Genomic DNA, 18,157 nt, shown 5'->3' with positions numbered 1-18,157 from the left:
CCTTCCCTCCAGAGCAGATCGTACAAAATGCCATCCCTGCCACAGCTCTGAGGTGCTGTGGGAAGGGGCTTCCTGGCCTGTCTGGTCATTTTGGAATCTTCACAGGGGGAGCTAGCAGAATCCAACCCCAGGCTGCCTTGGGCCCCCAAGTGTGCCGGAGCCCTTCTGGGACTGAAGCCCAAACAGCAGGGGTTGGGTGGAGGAGGCCTGATGTCTTGACAGTAAAGCCAGCCTCTTGCTTGGAGGTCAGTGGAAGATCCGTCACCTCCAGCGTGCACCTTGGGCACATGGCAAGGTTGTGACATTTCTCTAAGACAGACAACGAAAAGGTCCTTAATGCCAGACAGTGCCTTTTCCAGAGGCCCGGCTCCCTGCTCTGAATGAGCTGTGACCCGGATGGAGCAGGCAGGGCCTGGATGAGAGACCCATGGAAGGAATTCCTGGTCTTACCGTGAGTTCCCAGGACGCAGCAGACCGCTGCTTCCCTGTCACGACGTGGGTTAGGTGGCTGATGAAGCACCTGCCTTTCTAATGTGAACCCCTCTCAAGGAGGACAGAGGGATCAATTAATCTCAAAAGTGGATTGGAAACATCTTTTGGAGGGAACTTTTTAATAGATAACTTGTTTATATTGTTTGCAGTCTTACAAGATCATAGATTTCCATAGTGTCAGAGCAGTGGTAATAAACATGGCGGCTGGGGCCCCGCGCTTGTCGCCTCTGAGCTGTGGTTTCCTCGCCTGTAACACGGGGTCATAAGACCTGACCACCTCAGCTGGCTTTCTTCGTAGGTGCGTGATGTGTGTGCAAGGGGGGACTTGAGACCGAGTCCTCAGCTTCTTCTCAGGCTCTGCAATGACGCTTTCTTATTGTGTTTAAATTATTACGTCACAGAGCAGCACAAACTACAATTAAAGTGAGCACGAAGCCATTCTAAGTCATTGGGGAAATCCGTGTGAACCTTCGGTGGATTTGGAGACAAGGTAGCAGAAACAGTCATTTATGAAACTGCTGCCGCGGCACATGCTGGTGGCTCCCTCCTTGGCAACAGTGCAGTGGCCTGAATCCTTTAAATTACTTCTCTCCGAGCTCCGGGGACTTGGTGCTGCTGCTGCGGGCCATCTGTCAGCCCCGGTTGGCTGCGTCTCCACTGCTGCTACGTCCCCCCGCTCATTTGCATCCTCCCCGTCCTCGTCCCCTCCCCGAGGCCGGCTCACACAGGGCTGAAGGCTGGTGTTACGGTGATAGATTTTATTTCTCCCTCCATGAAGTGAAGCTGCAGGGTGGATTGTTAACGGTCCTATTGGAGGTCATCTTGTCGTTTCGGAAAAATAAAAACCATTTCATTTCAAACACTGCTGCAGACCCTACTGGGTTTTTAGAATCTTGTCAGGTTTTTGTGGTGGTTTCTTAGCCTGCCACCTGCTGCTTCCCACCCACATGGCTGTGGGGCAGGGATGAGCCCTGGCAGACACAAAGCCAGCCCTGGGCTACAAGGCCCCTTGTGTGTGTCATCTGGACCCATTCCAGCTGTGAACTGGCTGTGCAAAATGCAGCTCAGACTTCTGTTTTTCTGCCACATCTCAGTCGGAGAGGAAAGTGTATTTTTCTCTCTAAGCTTGGAGAGTATTTACTGCAGTGGTTTCTGTTGGTGGGGGGGGAAGCTCCAGCCTCTGTACTCACCTAAGCTGCTTAATTTTGATATTTGTGCCAGTCTGTAAATGGATCCTTCACTGTAATAACGGGCCCTTACAAGCTGACTTTGTAGAGAAGCTGGCCCTTTGCACAGTGGGCAGTGATGCGGTTCTTGGCTTCGTCGGGCCGTGCTGTGGAGCAAGACCCAGCTGGAGCAGATCCTCAGTCCCTCTTACATATTTCCCTTCTACAGAGGTATTTTCTAGAGGCCATATTTATCACTGGGCCTTCGTGACTGTCCACTTGGAACACTAAATAGACCTCCGTTATTTAAGCCACAAGCCTTTGCCAAGGGCCAGAGCCTGAGTTTTTTTTCAAATATGTGTCCCCTTTTGGGTTCTCCAAGCCTGGTGGGAGTCTGGAAAGGGTTGCGATGGGTGATTATGGGCTGTCAGGTGCAGAGGGTGGCGTACAGGTTAGAGCCCTCAGGCCAGCCTCAGGAATCCAAATCTTCCACACTGTGACGAGTGCCAGCCTGACCAAAAGTGACCTGCCAAGGGTGGAGCCATCGGCCACCGCCTGCAGGTTGGCACCCCCTTGGGGTGCTGGCTATTCTTTGCAGGTTGCACTTCAAAAGAAATAACTCACAATCACCAATAAAGTCTTATGTGATCTTATCTGCATTTTTTTCATGCAGAAAGAGAGACTTGCAAAGAGGCAAAGTAGCTTGTCCAACATAGTAGAACTAGGAACTATTAGGGTTGAGGATTGAACCCAGGCATCTTGGCCCCAGAAATAGGCCCTCCCTGATGGATGACCTTGCGGCTGTGGCTGGGGTCTAGTGCCTGACTCCAGAGACAGAGCTATCTCGGAACCATCCCCATTCCATTTTTCAGACTGCTTTGTCAGAAAGGCCTTCATTCTATGGAACTGAAACCTGTCTCCCCAAGGGTTCCGTTGATCCTCCTAGGAAAACATTTTTTAAATTTTGAACTAAGATTCATGGGAACTTGTAAAGATAATATGAAGAGGCCCCATGTACCCTTCACCCAGTTTGCTCTGTTGTAACTACAGTAAAACGTGTGCACTTGCTTTTGACATCTAAGGTCTGAGCTGGAAAGAGGGTTCCATTGTGCAGCTCGCCTTGCTCTGAACCAGTGTTGTCATCACAAAGGGTTTCTTGTCGGTGACAGCGGTGTGTGTGTTGGGGGGGAGGGGATCTAGCTCTTAAAGCAAAAACGCCAGCTGCATTGTAGATTTCCTCCACTGGGCTCAGCCCAGAGCATTTGGGCCAGTTTTCAGCTGACCAACCAAATTGGGGCCTTAGCTTCTCTGTGGTTATTTTCCCCTTGATCCCCAAGGTGGGGACATCTATCCGCGTGTTCACTCAGATGCTTGAGCACCTACTGTGAGTCAGGTGCTGTGCCCAGGAATTGAATGAAGGCCGGACAGGACTCAGTCTCCCACCGTGAGCTCAGGTTCCAGACCACGGCCAGCAAATAGCTGTGTGATGTGCAGACTGAGAAAACAACTCTGGCTAGGGGGGCAGCACGGAAGATCAGAGCTGTGTGTCCAGGAACCAGGAGGAGGCTGCCAGATGACCAAAGAAGGGAACGCTGTGCCCGCTGGAGGGAACGGCAGCTTACGCTCTGGGGACTGTAGTGCGTTCTGTGATGGGGGGCCATCTGTGGCACCCTCCTGTTTCCCTGTTAGCAAAGTTCCATCAGAGGCTCGGTGGACAGATGCTGGCGAGTCCAACGTGGCCATGAGGAGCCCTTCATAGATCCTGTCGGTTCTTGGGGATGAAACTAACCAGGTGTATGGCTGCCTCCCCATCTGCGCCATGTCCCACAGAGGATGTCCGCTGTCCAATGTGAAAGACCTCAGTTTCCAACCTGCAACCTTCACCATTTGAGAACCCGTTAGCATGGTTGGTTTTTACTAGAACAGTGTCTCGATGAGTCTACCAGGGTGTATTAGCTTCATAATCCACCCTGACCGCATGCACTGACCCGTGGGTAAATCAGCAAGGTTCCGTTTCTGTTGGAGGAGTTTGCCCAGTGCAGTGAGTTGAGTTGTGATGGAGCTGACGCTGGCAGCTTGGTGATTTCTCCGACAGTTTTGGCTGCGTCCTCAGCCCTGTGCTGGAGGCAACGCACTGTGGCGTCAGCCTGGAGCAGGAGGCCATTCTGTCCCGTGGTTGTCACTGGGGTCGCACATCCTGTTCTTGCTGCCCCTGAAGAGATAGTTGAATGTAAGTTTTCAAAAAAGAGGCTTGGGTGCAGCCCTGTTTCTTCATCACTTATAATTGGAATTTCTTCCATCCAAAGGTTCCTCCTGTCCCTGATTTTGGTGGTATTGGTCTGATGCTAACTTCGAAGAGGCCCTAACATCCTGGACACAGGTTTAGTGCTTACCACTAAGCCCGACCAACAGCTCTAACTATGGGTTATGAGTCGATGGTAGGAGGATGACCAATGAGAAAAAGGGGTCATTCCAAAGTGGCACTTTTTCAGAACCAGGCTGGGGTATAACCTGGGTCCGTCTTAGGGAAATAGACTAGTGGAATTCATCCAAGTAGCTCCTGGGGGACCAGTGCCTACTGCTTAGGGGATAATCCAGTCAGTGGCTCCCAACTGCCCATTGAGATTAAAACACTGAACTTTATTTTTTTTTAAAGATTTTATTTATTTATTTGACAGACAGCCAGCGAGAGAGGGAACACAAGCAGGGGGAGTGGGAGAGGGAGAAGCAGGCTCCCAGTGGAGGAGCCCGATGTGGGGCTCGATCCCACAACGCCGGGATCACGCCCTGAGCCGAAGGCAGACGCTTAACTACTGCACTACCCAGGCGCCCCAAAACACTGAACTTTAAAGCAGATAGGGTGTAGACTGCTCCCTGGCCATCTACACCGCATTGTGAGGGGAGTACGTGTCTATTCCTGTGTGGAGCTGTGTGGCTCTGTGCTAACAGTGACCTCAAGCAGTGCCGTCCCTGGCCCTGACAGCGGAATCCTCTAAGTTTTATGGGGGTGCAAAGAAGACCCTTTCAAACAAGCTCGGGCTGAGAGGCAGGGGTCACTGGGAAGACGCATATGGAGCACGCAGCTAGAGAGGGGCCCCTCCAGTCTCCCAGCCTCTCATTCACACCGTAAACACACAAAAGAAGGCTTTGACCCACCTAAAGGCTTTGATCCTTGTCACACTGTGGGTAAATGTTGGGGTCACTAGTCACCTTTCTCCTGCCATTCTCCAGCGGGGACCCTGCGCTGCCTCCACGCTTCCCTCCTTCCCTAGCCCCTCTCCCCTCCGCGTTTGTAGATGGCTGCCTCGCCCTCATCACCTCCTTTGCCCTGTATGCTTGCTTGATTCTTTCATCTGCTCAAGAGAGAGGAGGACTCCTGGCTGCCACCCAGCTGGCTGAGCAGGGCTTGGGGGCACCCACACTGCCACAGCTGGGAAGCCCCCAGGCCCTCTCTGTGCCCCCGTCCAACCTTGGGCACGGCGTGTGGGAAGATGCACGGCCTGCAGAAACCCAAAACAGTGCCATAGGCTCTGAATGCCCCTTGAAGTATTGTTTCAATAACTTTGCTGCGATGGTTTTTCCTGACTATTGCTCAAACTGAGAAATGCCTGGTATAGAAAAAGGGGCTGGAACAAACACGGAAATGAAAGCCTTGGGATGACCCCAGGTCACATAGCTACTTCGAGAAGGGCCACCTTCAGTGATGATGTGATGTAAAGCCTCGGACCCTGTCTCTGCAGGCTCTGCCCAGACCCTGGTGGGGCAGCAACCGACCATCCAGGGGACCGAGAGGAGGCCCTCCATTGCCCACAGTTGCACCCCAGACAGCCCCACTATGACAGCTCCCACTACCATGCATGTCACTGCCTCCTCCTGGGTTTGGGGCCTTTGAGGTCCCTCTGCTACCCACCCCACTAGCGTCTGACCCATGTCCTAGAAGGTGCTCATGCATGTTTGCTGAGTGAGTGGTGGAGAGGCAGAGCCCAGCCTCGCCCTCTGTGGTGTTTGTAATTAGAAGCTAACTGGAAGCAAGACTTCATCCTTCCATAGCCCTCTTGCCAGCCTGCCTAGGCCTTTTGCCCATCCACCCCACTTCACTGGATCCCTTTGGTTAGTCCTGGAGACTGATTAAGGCCAGGACCACAGGACCAGAGAGCGGCCAAGTGCCCCAGCCAGGGATGGCTGCCTCCCACCATTCAGGCTGCCAGCTTCCTGGCCCTGGAGGTCAGCTGCCTGCTGAGCCCCGTCCTGGGGCAACGCAGGCCCCACCCTTCCTCCTCCTCAGCCCAGCCACTTGGCAGCTGAAAAACCGGATGTTTGGAGAGATTAAGACATTTGCCCAGGGACCTACTTAAGCGGCCAACTCCTCGGGGACGCTGGGATTTGAACGGAGGTCTGTGGCAGGTCTACCTGCGGCTCTGGGACTTCCTTCTGTCCCCTGGGGCCGAGCTCTGCAATCGCCCTCGCGGAGAGGTGGGACCGATCTGCCTGCGAACCTGGGGGGCGTATCGTGAGGCTGGCGCGCAGGCAGAAAAGGGGGCGCCGCTCCAGGAAACCCTCGGAGCGGATGTAGCAGCTTGCCCGCCCCGGCTCCCCACATCCCTCCAACCGTGCCCCCGGTGCCCCCTCCCTGACCCAGCTCACCAAATCCCGGGCGCCCCTTCCCCGACCGGGCTCCCCCCTCCCACTCCCTCTCCGCTTCCCAAATCCGGGCTCCGCCCCTTGCACCCCGAGCCCCGCATGGCCCGGCTGGGCGCGCTGCTCAGCTTCGCACTGCTTCTGGCAGCAGTGGCTAGCGACTACTGGTACGTCCAGGAGGTGGCGGACGCCGGCAACGGCACAGGGCGCCCCGCGCAGCTGTCCTCGCACTCGGGGTTTCTGGCGCGTCTGCGAAGGTACAGGGGGCAACAGGCCAGGGCACAGAGGGCGCGGGCAGGGCGACGCCCCCTCGTGCCCCCACTCCCATCCCGGACTCTGTCCTCTCCCAAAACTGTCTGGGTGGTAACAGCATGGCTACCAGTCCGGGCTCAGAAATGAAAGGATTGGTGATTGCGGGGACATTGCGTGGCTCCATAAGGACCCAAGAGCCTGGGGAGCAGGAGCTCTGGGCAGTCTCTTGCCCTCCCTGGTGGGGGCGGGGGTGTCTTGTATTAGGAGCTTCGGGCACATTACTTGGTAGATGACAAGTCAACCCCAGGCTCTCAGTGGGCTCTGCCATTGGCTGCTGCCTGACCGAGGACCTTGTCCTTCGTCCACCTCCAAGTCTTTATCAGATGGGAAGAAAATGATACTTCTCAGGATGCAAACTGGGTAGGGGGTGGTTGGAGGAACGAGGGAGGAAAGCAGGGACAGGGCCCCCCACCGAGGGCACTGGGCTGCTGTTATTCCTCAAGCAGGGGTGTGTGCGCTGGGGTGGGAGTGGGTATGGGGCACTGGGGGCCGCAGGGAAGGCCACGGTTCCACATCCGGATGACCACAAGTTGTTTCTCAATTACTGCCCCGAGGTTCAGCCTGGCAGAGCCAGGGCTCCGGGACAAGACCCCTGTTCTGCCCCCCATCCCCCCTCCCCACCACCTGACAGCTTGACCTGCACTTGGGCACCAAACAGGGGTGCTGCATGCCTTTCAGACCTGCAGAGAGAGGGCCTTCTCTCCGCAAGGCTTACATGATGGGGCAGCCAAGCCTAAGGGAGTGCTGAGGGCAGCGTCTCTGGAATGTTTGAGATTTTATACCGACATCCATGTAGGTATTATTTGTATGTTACGGAAACAAAACAAGGTCTTAAACCCTCCAAACCCATTTGGAGCCACAACTCTGGGGTCCAGGAGAAAATCTGATGGGGCTCCGTGGCCACTGGTCAGCCCCCTGGGTTCCAGCAGGAGTGAGAGCGTGCTCTCCAGTGTGCCTGCAAGACCACCCATCTCAGAACCTCAGGGTGGGTGGTGACCCCACAGGTGTCCAGCCCGCCAGGCTTGCTTTGCGTCCTTTCTGTTTTTTAGGGCAAAACAGCTGCATCCCCCTGATCGACCCCCTTTGCCAGCGAGAACCTGGATGTCCCCACCTCAGTGCAGCGTCTCTTCTGTGAGTCCTGGGGCCGAGTCATTCCCTGTCTGTCCTTCATCTCCAGGAAAAACTGTCCTGTGAAGGTGGACCTCCAGGCAGACAGGGCTCTGAAGTGCTCGCTGGGATCTGCCAGGGGCGGGGGCAGGTCCAGGTCCCCGCCTGGACGCTGAGCCCCCTCTCCTGGCAGCCCTGCACCGAGCTGTCATGGTGGTCCTGCCCCTGAGCCTCGTCCTTGTCGTGTGTGGGTGGATCTGTGGCCTCTTCAGTTCCCTGGCACAGAGTGTCCTGCTGCTGCTCTTCACCGGCTGCTACTTCTTGCTGGGGGGTAAGTGTCAGCGCCCTGGGGCCACAGGCCCTGGGAGTGGGAGTGGGTGCCTCCTCTCCTGCCACCCCATCCCCTGCTCCCATCTGGCCTCTGCTGAGCCTGGGCCCACCCTGACGATTGAGCCACAGCAGACGAAAGCACCTTGGGTGGTACTGGGCCTTTCTAGGGACATGGGCAAGGGTGCTGGCTGTGGGCCTCGAGCCAGGGAGGGAGGAACCCCAGGGCTGAGCTTCTAGGCACAGGAGGCATGATGCTCCCCAAGGCGGTCCCCAGACCTGCCCTCCTAGACCTGCATGAGGGGCGTGAGACTGGCCGGCACCTGTTCTCCTCTCCTTCCCAGACTGGCCTGGTGGGAGGAGCAAGAGTGGGCAGGCCCAGGCAGTAAGACAGGTGAAAAGAGGCCTCGCAGCCCTTGGCAGTGACCCCGGTCCAGGCCCAGAATGTGACTGGTGACAGTTCCTCAGCTGACATTCATCTAGACTCTGCTGGGCGCTGGCCAGGCACTCCCTGGGGGCTGCAGCCATGGCCTCCCTGTGGTCCCAGCTTCCAGCTGAGATGTCCAAGGATTCACCAAGGTCAGCAGGAAGCTTGTCCTGGAGTTCCTGTCACTGCTTTTTGGTGCCATCTGCCCCTGCCAGCCAGCCTGTGCCCCCACCCCCAGCCCCGCTGCCCAAGGCTAGCTGTCACTGATGGTGGGCTGGGGCTCCATGGGATCAGTCGTCAGAGGCCTGTGCTTTTGGGAGCAAGGCCTGACCCGGGTCTGGCAGCTGGGCCAGCTCTACTGTCAAGGCCGTGGCACTTGAGGCCCAGGCCACATGGGCCTAGGGCTCCCTCTGGGGCAGGCCTGCCTCCTCCCCAGCGGATGCTGGGCCCTGTGGGAGACCTTGGTCAAGTGGGAACAGGCGGGCTGGCCTGGTGCTGAGAACCTGGGGGACCAGCAGCCTGGGCGTGTGCTTCAGAGAATGAGAGCAGGGGAAGTCAGCATGTCAGCTGTGGCCTGGCCCCAGAGACCGGCTGTGTGGGTCCAAATCCAATTAAGAGGACCTTGGAAGCCACAGAGAGGAGTAATGGGGTGGAACTGTATCCAGGAAACCTTGGCATTATGCTCAGAACCATGGCCTGGGCCAGCGGGTGGAAGGAGGGCCTGGAGGCAGCTCCTCAGGGGCACCCCTCTTCCGAGGGACCTGGTCTGAAGAGCACCCCACCTGCCCCACTCGCTCAGGGTCCAGCCTGGCTGCACCACTGCTGTCCTCGCAGGGGATGCTCCTCGGAAATGGGTCAGCTGACATCACTGTCGGCACTCTGCTGGGAGGAGAGTGTCAGCGTTGGGGGAAGACGGGGCTGATGGGAGCAGGCCAGCGGGGGGCGGGGATCGCAGACCTGGGGGCAGGCAGAAGGCCTGCAGAAGCTGGAGGCTTAGGCTAGGGCCAGAGGACGGGCGGGGCTACCCAATGAAGTGGGGGGAACTGTGAGGAAGAAGACCTGGTCAGAGCTCCAGAGCGCCCCAACTGCCAGTAGAGATCACTGGCTCTTTGGGGGGGGGCTTGGGGGATATGGCGGGGTGCTGAGTATGCAGGGGCAGTTATGTGAATGGGGACTGTTGCTGAGGGTGTAGGTGGTGCTATTAATAAGGGGGGGTTTTATGGGGTGAGGTCCAGGGGTTTGGGGACTGCATCAGAGCCTCCATTTCCCCCAAAGGCCAGTGGGTAGGGGCTCCCGGTCTGCAGGACCGCCTTGACCAGGACCTGGCTAGACAGTTGCCCCCAGCGGGGAGACACAGCAAGTGGCCCCGTCCCCCTCCCCCAGGTGCCCTGACCCCGGCAGGGGTCAGCATCTACATCAGCTTCTCACACCTGGCCTTCACCGAGACCGCCCGCCAGTACGGCCGCCAGCACATGCAGGGCATCCGCGTCAGCTTCGGCTGGTCTAGCCCTGGCCTGGGGCTCCTGCGCCTCGGAGGCACTCAGTGGCCTCCTCCTGCTCACAGCAGCCTGAGCCCTCAGCCTGAGCCAGCAGCCGGGGGCGCCCCACTCTGTGGTCATCTGAGTCCCAGAGGGGCGAGTGGCAGGGGAGAGGGCCTGGCATCTGCAGGCCTGGCTGGAGTTCTCTCTGGGAGGGGCCCCCTGCAGGGTCAGGGGGCTGGGGTCAGAGCCAAGGATCCACGCTCCTCTTGCTTGGCAAAGCCGGATGTTTGGGGGGGCTCCTCTGCCTGATTTATGCCCTTTAGGGACTAACTGGTTTGGCTTCCTCTTGGGGATGAGTAAAGGGAGTCCCAGAAGAGTTAGCAAGTGACCCAAGGGAATGTTAGTGGGGTCGGGCTGCAGGTGCCTGGTGCTCAGTGGGTCCCCTTGCCTCTCGAGGGCATGGCCTGCCCTGGCCCACCCCCATCAGCCCTGGTATGCCATGCTGTCCTCGTTCCTCGGGCCCTGGAGCAGGTGGAGAAGCTGCCCTCTGGCCTGGGGAGCGGGGAGTTTGAGAGAGAAGCAGGTATCTGTTAAGCACCCACTGAGCTAGGCTCCGAGCAGAGTGTCACCTGCTCCTCTGCTTGTCCAGTCCTCCAGTCGCCCTTCACACTAGTTACCATTCACCTATTTTACAGACGTGGAGTCTGAGGCCCAGACCATCCCAGAGCACGTGGCAAAGCCAGATGCCCTTACAGGCTGGTGGGACTCCCAGGCCTCTGTTCGGTCCTCTGGCTCCAGGGCAGGTGTTGGTGGGGAAGATACTGGGGGGGAGGGGGTGTGTCCCGGGAGTCCCCTGGGATTTGCGAGGGCAGCCGAGTGGGCTGGATGCATGTCTGTCCCCTCCCTGTTCTCAGACCTCTGTCCTTGTGCTGGTGTGGCTGCTGCTTCTGCTGGGCTGGCACCCCAGGACCCCAGTCCTCCCATCTGCAGCACCCTGGGGAATGTCTGTGACTGCCAGGGGCCTGGTGGGTGCCCAGAACAAGCAGGTGCGGAAGTCCTAGTCGGGGTGGGGGTGGGGGAGCTGCACCATAGCGGCTAGGTGAAGGGGCTTCTTAGCCAGGAGGGGCCGGAGCTGCCCAGAGAGGCAGAGGCCAGGGCCTGGAGCTTGCCCCGCAGGCTTACTAAACGGCGGAGGTGGGTGGGGCTCAGTTCGCAGACCGGGGCGCAGGTGCACTGTGGCTAGGCGCCTGGGTCACCATGAGGCTCGCTTGTCTTCCTGTAGGTAAAGTCGAGGTGGCAGAGGAGAAGGGTCCCCAGAGGGCTGTGCAGCACCTGAAGCCCCAGACAGCCCCATCTGGGGTTCAGGAACTTCCCAAGTCTGGGATGTGTGCTAGGGTGGATGGCAGCCCCTCTGGCCTTGGTCTACCCTCCCCCAGCCTCCCTTTATTGCTCCAAAGGTTACAGGAAGCTCCTTGGGGCCCTGGGGGCTGGCACCATTTGGGGGTCCCACTGAGGGCTTCCCTTTGTACTTACGTTTTAGCATTTACCATTCCATGTGGCAACGCTTGCCAGCTTGTCCTTAAATAAATCAGTTTATGCTCCGTGCGGATAAGCCTTGTTTATCTCTCTTAACATTTTTTCAGAATTGGTAAAACAGAATTATAAACAGTGCACAGGCAGTAAAACTGTTACCAGCTGTGTGTGTGTGTGTGTGTGTGTCCCCGTCCATCCAGAGGTCTGTGTGTCTGTCCATTCATCCAGAGACATCTTCTGCAGACACAACAAGCTCCTTCTCTGTGGGTTGGCACAGGTGGAAGAGGACCCCCGCCCCTGACTCCACATTGGACGGGGCAGCTTGGCTGGCAGGTCCTCTCAGCTTGTGAGGCTCTAACTTGACTTCTCTTGGGGTTCGCTGGGGAGCTGGGAGCACAAGGGTTTGGTCAGGGGCCTCCCTGTCTGCAGCTGGGCCTACATGACCCCAGGAACGGCTAAAAACAAGATTCAATCCCAAATTATCTACAATAAAGACATACGCTTTTGTAAGCAGGAAAATTTATTTTTAAAAAAGGAAAAAATATGTAGATGACCATAGGATAAACCCCAGCCCCCAACATGGCAGCTAGGGCTCCTTGTCATCCAGCCCCGCTGTCCCTTTCTAATCTCCTGTCATCCTTCCTGCTGTGTCCCTGAGCATGAGCACGGGCGCTCATAAGCTGTGCGCGACTCCGAGCAAATGGCTCGGGGCATTTCCTTTTCTGTGTGCTGGGAGCAGAGGCCCTGCCCTAGCTGCTTCCTGGGCTTTGGTGAGGGGCTGGGATGGGGTCCCACCTGTCTGCCCTCATGGCACCCTGTCCTGGACACAGGGAGCGCCGAGGGCTTGCTGAATGAACGCAGGTGGAAGGCTGCACCCCGAGTGTGGGAAGTAAAGGGGTCCAAGGAGAAAAGGGGATAACGAGGTGTTGTTTTGCTGCCTCTCCTGCCACCTGCTCCCTCAGGACACCTCCACTCCCCACCTGGATCCCAGCCGGGGCACAGGGCCCGGTCACCCCATCCTCAGGGCCCCAGCTGCCTCAGCACGAACCCCCACTTCTTCAGCGCCAGCTCGGTGTCCTGCGCGGAGACGTCGCGGTGCCACACGGCGCGCACCGACCGCTCGCTCCAGGGGAACAGCAGCACGCGCACTGCGTGGCCGGTCTGGGCCATCTCGTCTGCGCTCACGGCCTGCAGACGCCGGCAGAGCTCCTCGGGCGGCAGCCCGTCCACCCTCACCATCACCATGTTCGTCTCCACGGCGGCGAGGTCCACGGAGCAGATGGGGGACGCCAGCTCCTGGAGCCCTGGGCCCGGGTTCTGTGGTGAGTGGAGCCCGACCCCAGGACCCCACCCTTGTCTCCACTGTCCAGCCCTGTCATCTCAGCAAAGGTAGAGGGCACCCCACTGTAGTGGGGAAAAGAGGGACCCTTAATCCTGACATGGACTTAGGAGTCACAAACTTGACTCTGCTACTTTTCAGCTGTGTGACCTGGGACAAATCTGGGCCTCAGTATCCTCATCTGTAAAGTGGGGACATCATGGGATTGTTTTGAGGACTTAATTACAGATGTAAAGACCCAAGTTAGAGGCTCCACTCTGCCAGGAAATAGGAATTCTTGACATCCATTGAGTGCTTCTTGGTCCAGACCCCCCACCGGTGTGGTCTGGTAAAGCATTCTAATTTCCTGGGTCCCACACCTCATGGCTCAGAGGCTAACATACATGTTCTAGAGTCAGAAGGATGTACACCTGCTGGGGATTTGGGTCCTGCTACCAGGGACTCCAGGCACTCTTCTGGGAGCAAAAGGAAGTGAGGGTGGGAGGCCGTGGTCCAGGTACCTTTGGCGAATCTCCGAGCGTTCTGGTGGTCCCTTGGCAGCACCCTCTCGACGTCCGCCAGTCCTACTAGGGCAGCCGCAGCCAGCACCCCGGACTGGCGCATCCCCCCACCCAGGGCTTTCCGGAGGCGCCAGGCTTCTTCGATGAAGTCCTTGGGCCCCCCAACCAAGGCCCCCGCTGGTGCACCCAGGCCCTGGGAGGAAGAGAGGAGAGAGTCCTGCCTGCCAGCACCCCAGGTGTGCATCTCTGTCCTTGTGGCCAGGGGAGGGGGACTGAAGGGGATGGGGCCCCATCTGGGGAGGGGCTAAAGGGGCCCTGGGCCAGCCCCTGCCAGCATCAGAGCTCAGGAACCCAGCTGACTCCTATTGTGGGCACCCCCACCGTCCTGTGCCTGGGAGGCAGCCAGTGGCTTCCCCACCTTGGAGAAACAGAGAGACACAGAGTCACAGTGCTCCACAATGCAGGCGGGGGGCACCTGCAGAGCTACCGCGGCGTTCATCAGTCGGGCCCCATCCAGGTGGACCCGGACACCGTAGCTCCGGGCCAGCAGGTGCACCTGGGGGCAAAGAGCAAGCAATGGTCAGAGGGGCTGGGCTTGGGGCCAGAGCAGAGGGAGAACGGGTCTCCGGGAGCCTCGAGGTGTCCGGAGTGAGCAGAGCTGGGCTGGTGTCCAGCTGGGCCACCTGGGACCTGAGCAGGCACTCTGCTGCCTGAGCCTGGGTGCCGTCCTCTGTGAAAGGGGGTCGATGATAAGCGTTTTATCTCATGTGTACGGTGGGCTCGCTGTGGCCAAATGCTCCGTGAGGGGGATGCTCTCAGCCCTTCCCGTGGGCAAGGAGTAGGTCTGGAGGGTCAGTTAGCAGCAAGTTCTCACGTGAACCAGGGAGCCACGCGGTTCAGACCTCGCACCACTCACAAGTTGGTGCTGCTCTGGGACTCGCTCTCTGGGGAGAAGGGGGTGTCTCTGTCCTTGGGGCCTAAGCTGGCGCAGTAGTGCCCTGCATTATCTGCAGCCTGGAACCACACACGTCCCTCCCACAGCAGTTCCAGCTGCGATGGGCATGCAGGGTGTGTATGAGGAGACACGATCCCAGGAGAGGGGCTCCAGGGGACAGGAAGCCAGGAGCTGACTGGGGGCCGGAGGGGGGTGGGCAGAGAGTTGGGGTAGGGCCTACCTGGCGTAGGTAGTCGATGGGGAGGACCCGGCCCCCCGAGCTGCTATGGGTGTTCTCCAGGCAAATGAGCTCACAGACCGGGTGGTAGGGGCTCCCGAGGCCCCGTGTGACCATCCTTTCCAGCTCAGTCAGGTCCAAGGTACCATGGGGCAGATCTGGGAGGGGGTGGGAGTGCACCCCAGCGATCTGCAGGTATTGGGGGAGGGGGGATAGAGGATCAGGTTCAGGGGAGCAGCGTCACCTCCTACCTGTCCCGTCGGCTCCTTCCCAGCTCGGGGCCATTGAGCCTTCTCCTCGTGCTGCGGACGTGGGCACGGACACCCCAGCAAGAAGGGGAGGAACCAAGGGCTGTGTTCTCCCTAGATGCAGGCCGTTCCCGACCAAGGGCCGCGTGCTCCAGGTGCCCACTAGGGGGCAGCAGAGCACCAAGTATGGCCGGCGTCCCAGCGGCGGCCTGGGCCGCGGCTGCCCCCACGTGGTCAGTCTGGGAATGGCTCTCTCCCGCCTCCTTAGAAATGCCACCACCCCAGCCATTTCTTCCCTCCGCAGGTCCCAACACGGTGCCTGGGAAGCAGGTTCCCACCAGAAATGCTGAGCAGCCTGTGCTGGCCCCAGATGAGGGGTGCCATGTCCTTACCTGAGCCACCCCGCCCTGCTCGTAGACGTGGAGGTGGCACTCCTGCCCGAGGAGGAGCTGGGAGCCCCTGCGCTGGCAGTGACACATCACTGAGATAGATGGGGGAGGCAGTGTTGGCTCTGAGTCCCATGGGGACCATCTGCTCCCGCCCAGCTCCTGGCTGAGCCCGGAGGCTAGCTCTCAAGTGCTTTATGCCAATTAGGAAAGAGCACCCCTTCAAGACACCTTACTGCCGTGTGCCAGAAAACCATCCCACGAACTACAAAAGTCTAGGATAACCATCCTGTGAGGTATTGCGCCCTATGCCCTGCAGCCCACCTGCCGAGCATCTCCTGCTGGGGAAGCTGGCCACCATGCTGCCCCTGGGGGTCAAGCAGCTCGGGGCACGGGAATCAGTCTGGGGGTCAAGCAGCTCGGGGCACGGGAATCAGTCTGGCCCAGCAGGAAACAGAGGGCACATGCACACCGGGAAGCCAGAGAGTTTAATAAAGGGAAAATTTACAAAGGTGTGGCCGAGTGGAGGGAAGTCACGAGGGACAGTGCAAGACCCCCAGGCTATAAGGGGCAAGAGGGAGGTGTGGTTACCAGAACCTGGAGACAGGGCAGTGTGGAGAGGGCTGCCTGCCTGGCCCAGGGAGACCGTCTGAGGAGGGAGCTGCCGGAAGAGCATGGACACATTGACCTCACTCTCCTCCCCTCCCTCATCTCCTGCTAGGGGCCCTCCTGGCTGAGCCCAGCAGAAGTCCAGATGGCTCAGGACCCCAGCCTTGCCCCCAGCACCGAGGAGAGAAATGCAGAGGGAGGACCTGGAGGGCAAACAGGAGTCACCCCATGCCGCGCTCACCAGAGATGAGGTTGGCCATGGTGTTGGTGGGCACAAACAAGGTCCGGTCCACCCCCAGCAGCTTGGCAGCCTTTTCCTGCAGTTCTGAGGAGGGAAGGGATGGGGGTGCAGGGAGACTCCATCAACAATGGCACTCTCCTTGCATTACTCATAACTGTGAGCTTATGTCATGCCGAGGTGAGTGGCCAAGCCAGACAGAAGCCCTGGTCTGCTGGCTGCACAGACTGTGGTCTTGGTGACCACATATCCAGGTACGGAGGCCCCTCAGTCAACCCTCTGCACCCAGCCTCCTCCTGGGCTCTGGTCTCCCCCCACACTGAAACTCTGTGGTTTGAACCCCCCTGTCCCATCCAGACCTCACACCTGTCTCACTTCCTTTCCCATCAGCCCCTTGCAGGTGGGGCCCTGCGGTTTCTCTGCTGACTTCCTCTCCCAGAACAGAAGGACAGGAGCTCTCAGAAGGGGAGACTCTGGGGGGTTGGGGGCGGGGCTTCAGGCTCCTGCTTTAAAGCCTGCTGTGTCTCCCCTCTGCCTGTGGTATCACGTCTGAAGTCTTTAGCATGACATTCAAGGCCAGTAGGTTTTGCCCTCTGCCTTCACCTCCAGGGACAGGGGTGGCTCCTGGTACCCCACACTCCAGCCACATTCCATATCTGTATCCTAAACACCTTTCTCAACACCCAGTGAGCCAGCTCCCTTCCCTGCCTGGAGGCTCCACTCGCCCTTTAAGAGGCTACTCTGCAAAGTCCCCCTTCCCTGTGAGTTCCACACCTCCCCTCACCCCCCCCCCCCGGTCCCAAGGCACTCTCTGTGGACACATGCCAGCCCCAGCACTTCCCCCACCCCATGGTATCTGTGTATCTGGCTGCCGACTAAGCAGTGGGCTCAGCATTTTTGAAGTTCCAGGCAACATAGATGTCTGCAGAATGCATGATCACCAGTCACCACCTGACCCCACACACAGGCCCTTGGAGCTCAAGTGGCAACCTTGGCTTTTCCCTGGCACAGCAGAGGGTGTACACACTCGCAACAGCAGTGGTCCACCATGGTGGCAACTCTCAACACTGTGTCTAGAAAACACTCCCTAGGTTATTAGAGTCGTCCACTTCTTGAGAGCCTGCGGAAAATCCTTCTCCAGACCGGTTTTCTGTGTGCCTTCCTGTGGAAAGGCAGTGGGTGTAAGATGATAGCTATAGATCTTAGAGAGAAGGCCCGGGTTCAAATACTGCCTTGCCATTTGCTGGGTAGGAGACCTTGTGTGCCACACTCGCTCAGCATCCCAGGGCCCTCCTCTGCAAGAGGAGACCACACCCATCTCATTCGACACGTAATGCACACACCAGTCACCTGGGCGTCCTGCTAGCATGCAGATTCTGGCTCAGCAGGTGTAAGTGTGGGACCCCAGAATCTGCATTTCCAACAGACTGTCGGGCGATGGGCCAGAGTGAGCAGCAAGGCCGCAGGCCATGACATCTAGCCTGCAGCTGAGCCGCCTCCCCTGCGCCCCGGGCCACTTCTCCCGCCAGCACCACGGACAGCGCTCTGGGGTCGCCGCGACGACCCCAGGCCGCGGCCTGCACACCGGGCTCACCGCGGACGGTGGGGTCCTCGCCGTAGTCGTCGTCCCCCACGACCGCCTCGGCCATGGCGCGCCTCATGGCCGGCCCGGGCTTGGTCACCGTGTCGCTGCGCAGGTCCACCACGTGCGCCGGGACCCCCGCCCCGCTCCCAGACCCCCGCGTCCAGAGGGCCACGGGCCGCCAGCCCGCGGCCCGGGCCAGTCCACGGAGCATGGCGGGGGCAACTCCCGACCCCCACCCCGACCCTTCCCAGAGAAGGTGGCGGGGAGCGACGCGGTTGCCGCCGCGGGGCTTCAAGGACAACGACCGCAGCGGCTGACCTGGGCCTGCGGGAGTGCCCGCGGCATGCTGGGAGTTGTAGTTCGGACTTCGTCCTGGCGGGTACCGCGCAAGCTCGGGCAGAAAGGCCCCAAGGCGTGCTGGGAGTTGTAGTTCGGGCTTCACGGCGTTGGGCACCGCGCGAGGGGGGCATGTGGGAGAGGGAGGGTATTGCTTACCGAAGAAGAAACCGAGGCCGGACAAAAGTTATAGAGCGGACGCTCATGTGACTCCTGCCATGTACCAGGCACTTTCTCGGGCACCCTACAAACAGCGCAGTT

At 58.9% G+C, this 18,157-nt stretch overlaps 2 protein-coding genes across 2 annotated transcripts; one reads left to right on the top strand and one right to left on the bottom strand.

Annotated features, from left to right (window-relative positions):
* The first annotated feature begins 55 nt into the window (after positions 1 to 55).
* TMEM235 (transmembrane protein 235) lies at positions 56 to 11,678 on the top strand. Its single transcript, XM_045814156.2, is given in 7 exon segments — positions 56 to 6,530; positions 6,532 to 6,553; positions 7,658 to 7,686; positions 7,688 to 7,739; positions 7,909 to 8,046; positions 9,853 to 9,973; positions 9,975 to 11,678. Coding segments are annotated over 7 exon segments (612 nt in total). The 5' UTR covers positions 56 to 6,398; the 3' UTR covers positions 10,093 to 11,678.
* Positions 11,679 to 11,985: 307 nt separating this feature from the next.
* LOC123803022 (uncharacterized) lies at positions 11,986 to 17,897 on the bottom strand. The gene is made up of 7 exons (XM_045814153.2): positions 17,570 to 17,897; positions 15,979 to 16,062; positions 15,135 to 15,223; positions 14,498 to 14,683; positions 13,741 to 13,878; positions 13,323 to 13,515; positions 11,986 to 12,787 (listed from the first exon to the last, which is right to left on the bottom strand). The coding sequence occupies exons 1-7, from the start codon at positions 17,769 to 17,771 to the stop codon at positions 12,504 to 12,506; spliced, it is 1,176 nt and encodes a 391-aa protein (XP_045670109.1). The 5' UTR covers positions 17,772 to 17,897; the 3' UTR covers positions 11,986 to 12,503.
* Positions 17,898 to 18,157: the final 260 nt, after the last annotated feature.

This window comes from Ursus americanus, chromosome 23 (genome assembly GCF_024610735.1).
Source record: "Ursus americanus isolate L20-20 chromosome 23, mUrsAme1.1.p, whole genome shotgun sequence".
Classification (NCBI taxonomy): Eukaryota; Metazoa; Chordata; class Mammalia; order Carnivora; family Ursidae; genus Ursus; species Ursus americanus.
This window is presented reverse-complemented; position numbering and strand designations above follow the sequence as displayed.

Excerpts from the sequence above, each read along its gene's own strand:
- LOC123803022 (XM_045814153.2), bottom strand. The coding sequence starts at position 17,771 with ATGCTCCGTGGACTGGCCCGGGCCGCGGGCTGGCGGCCCGTGGCCCTC. Across the intron at positions 16,063-17,569 it reads CGAGGACCCCACCGTCCGCG|AACTGCAGGAAAAGGCTGCC; the intron begins GTGAGCCCGGTG and ends TTCCCTCCTCAG. Across the intron at positions 12,788-13,322 it reads CGCTCGGAGATTCGCCAAAG|GGCTCCAGGAGCTGGCGTCC; the intron begins GTACCTGGACCA and ends ACCCGGGCCCAG.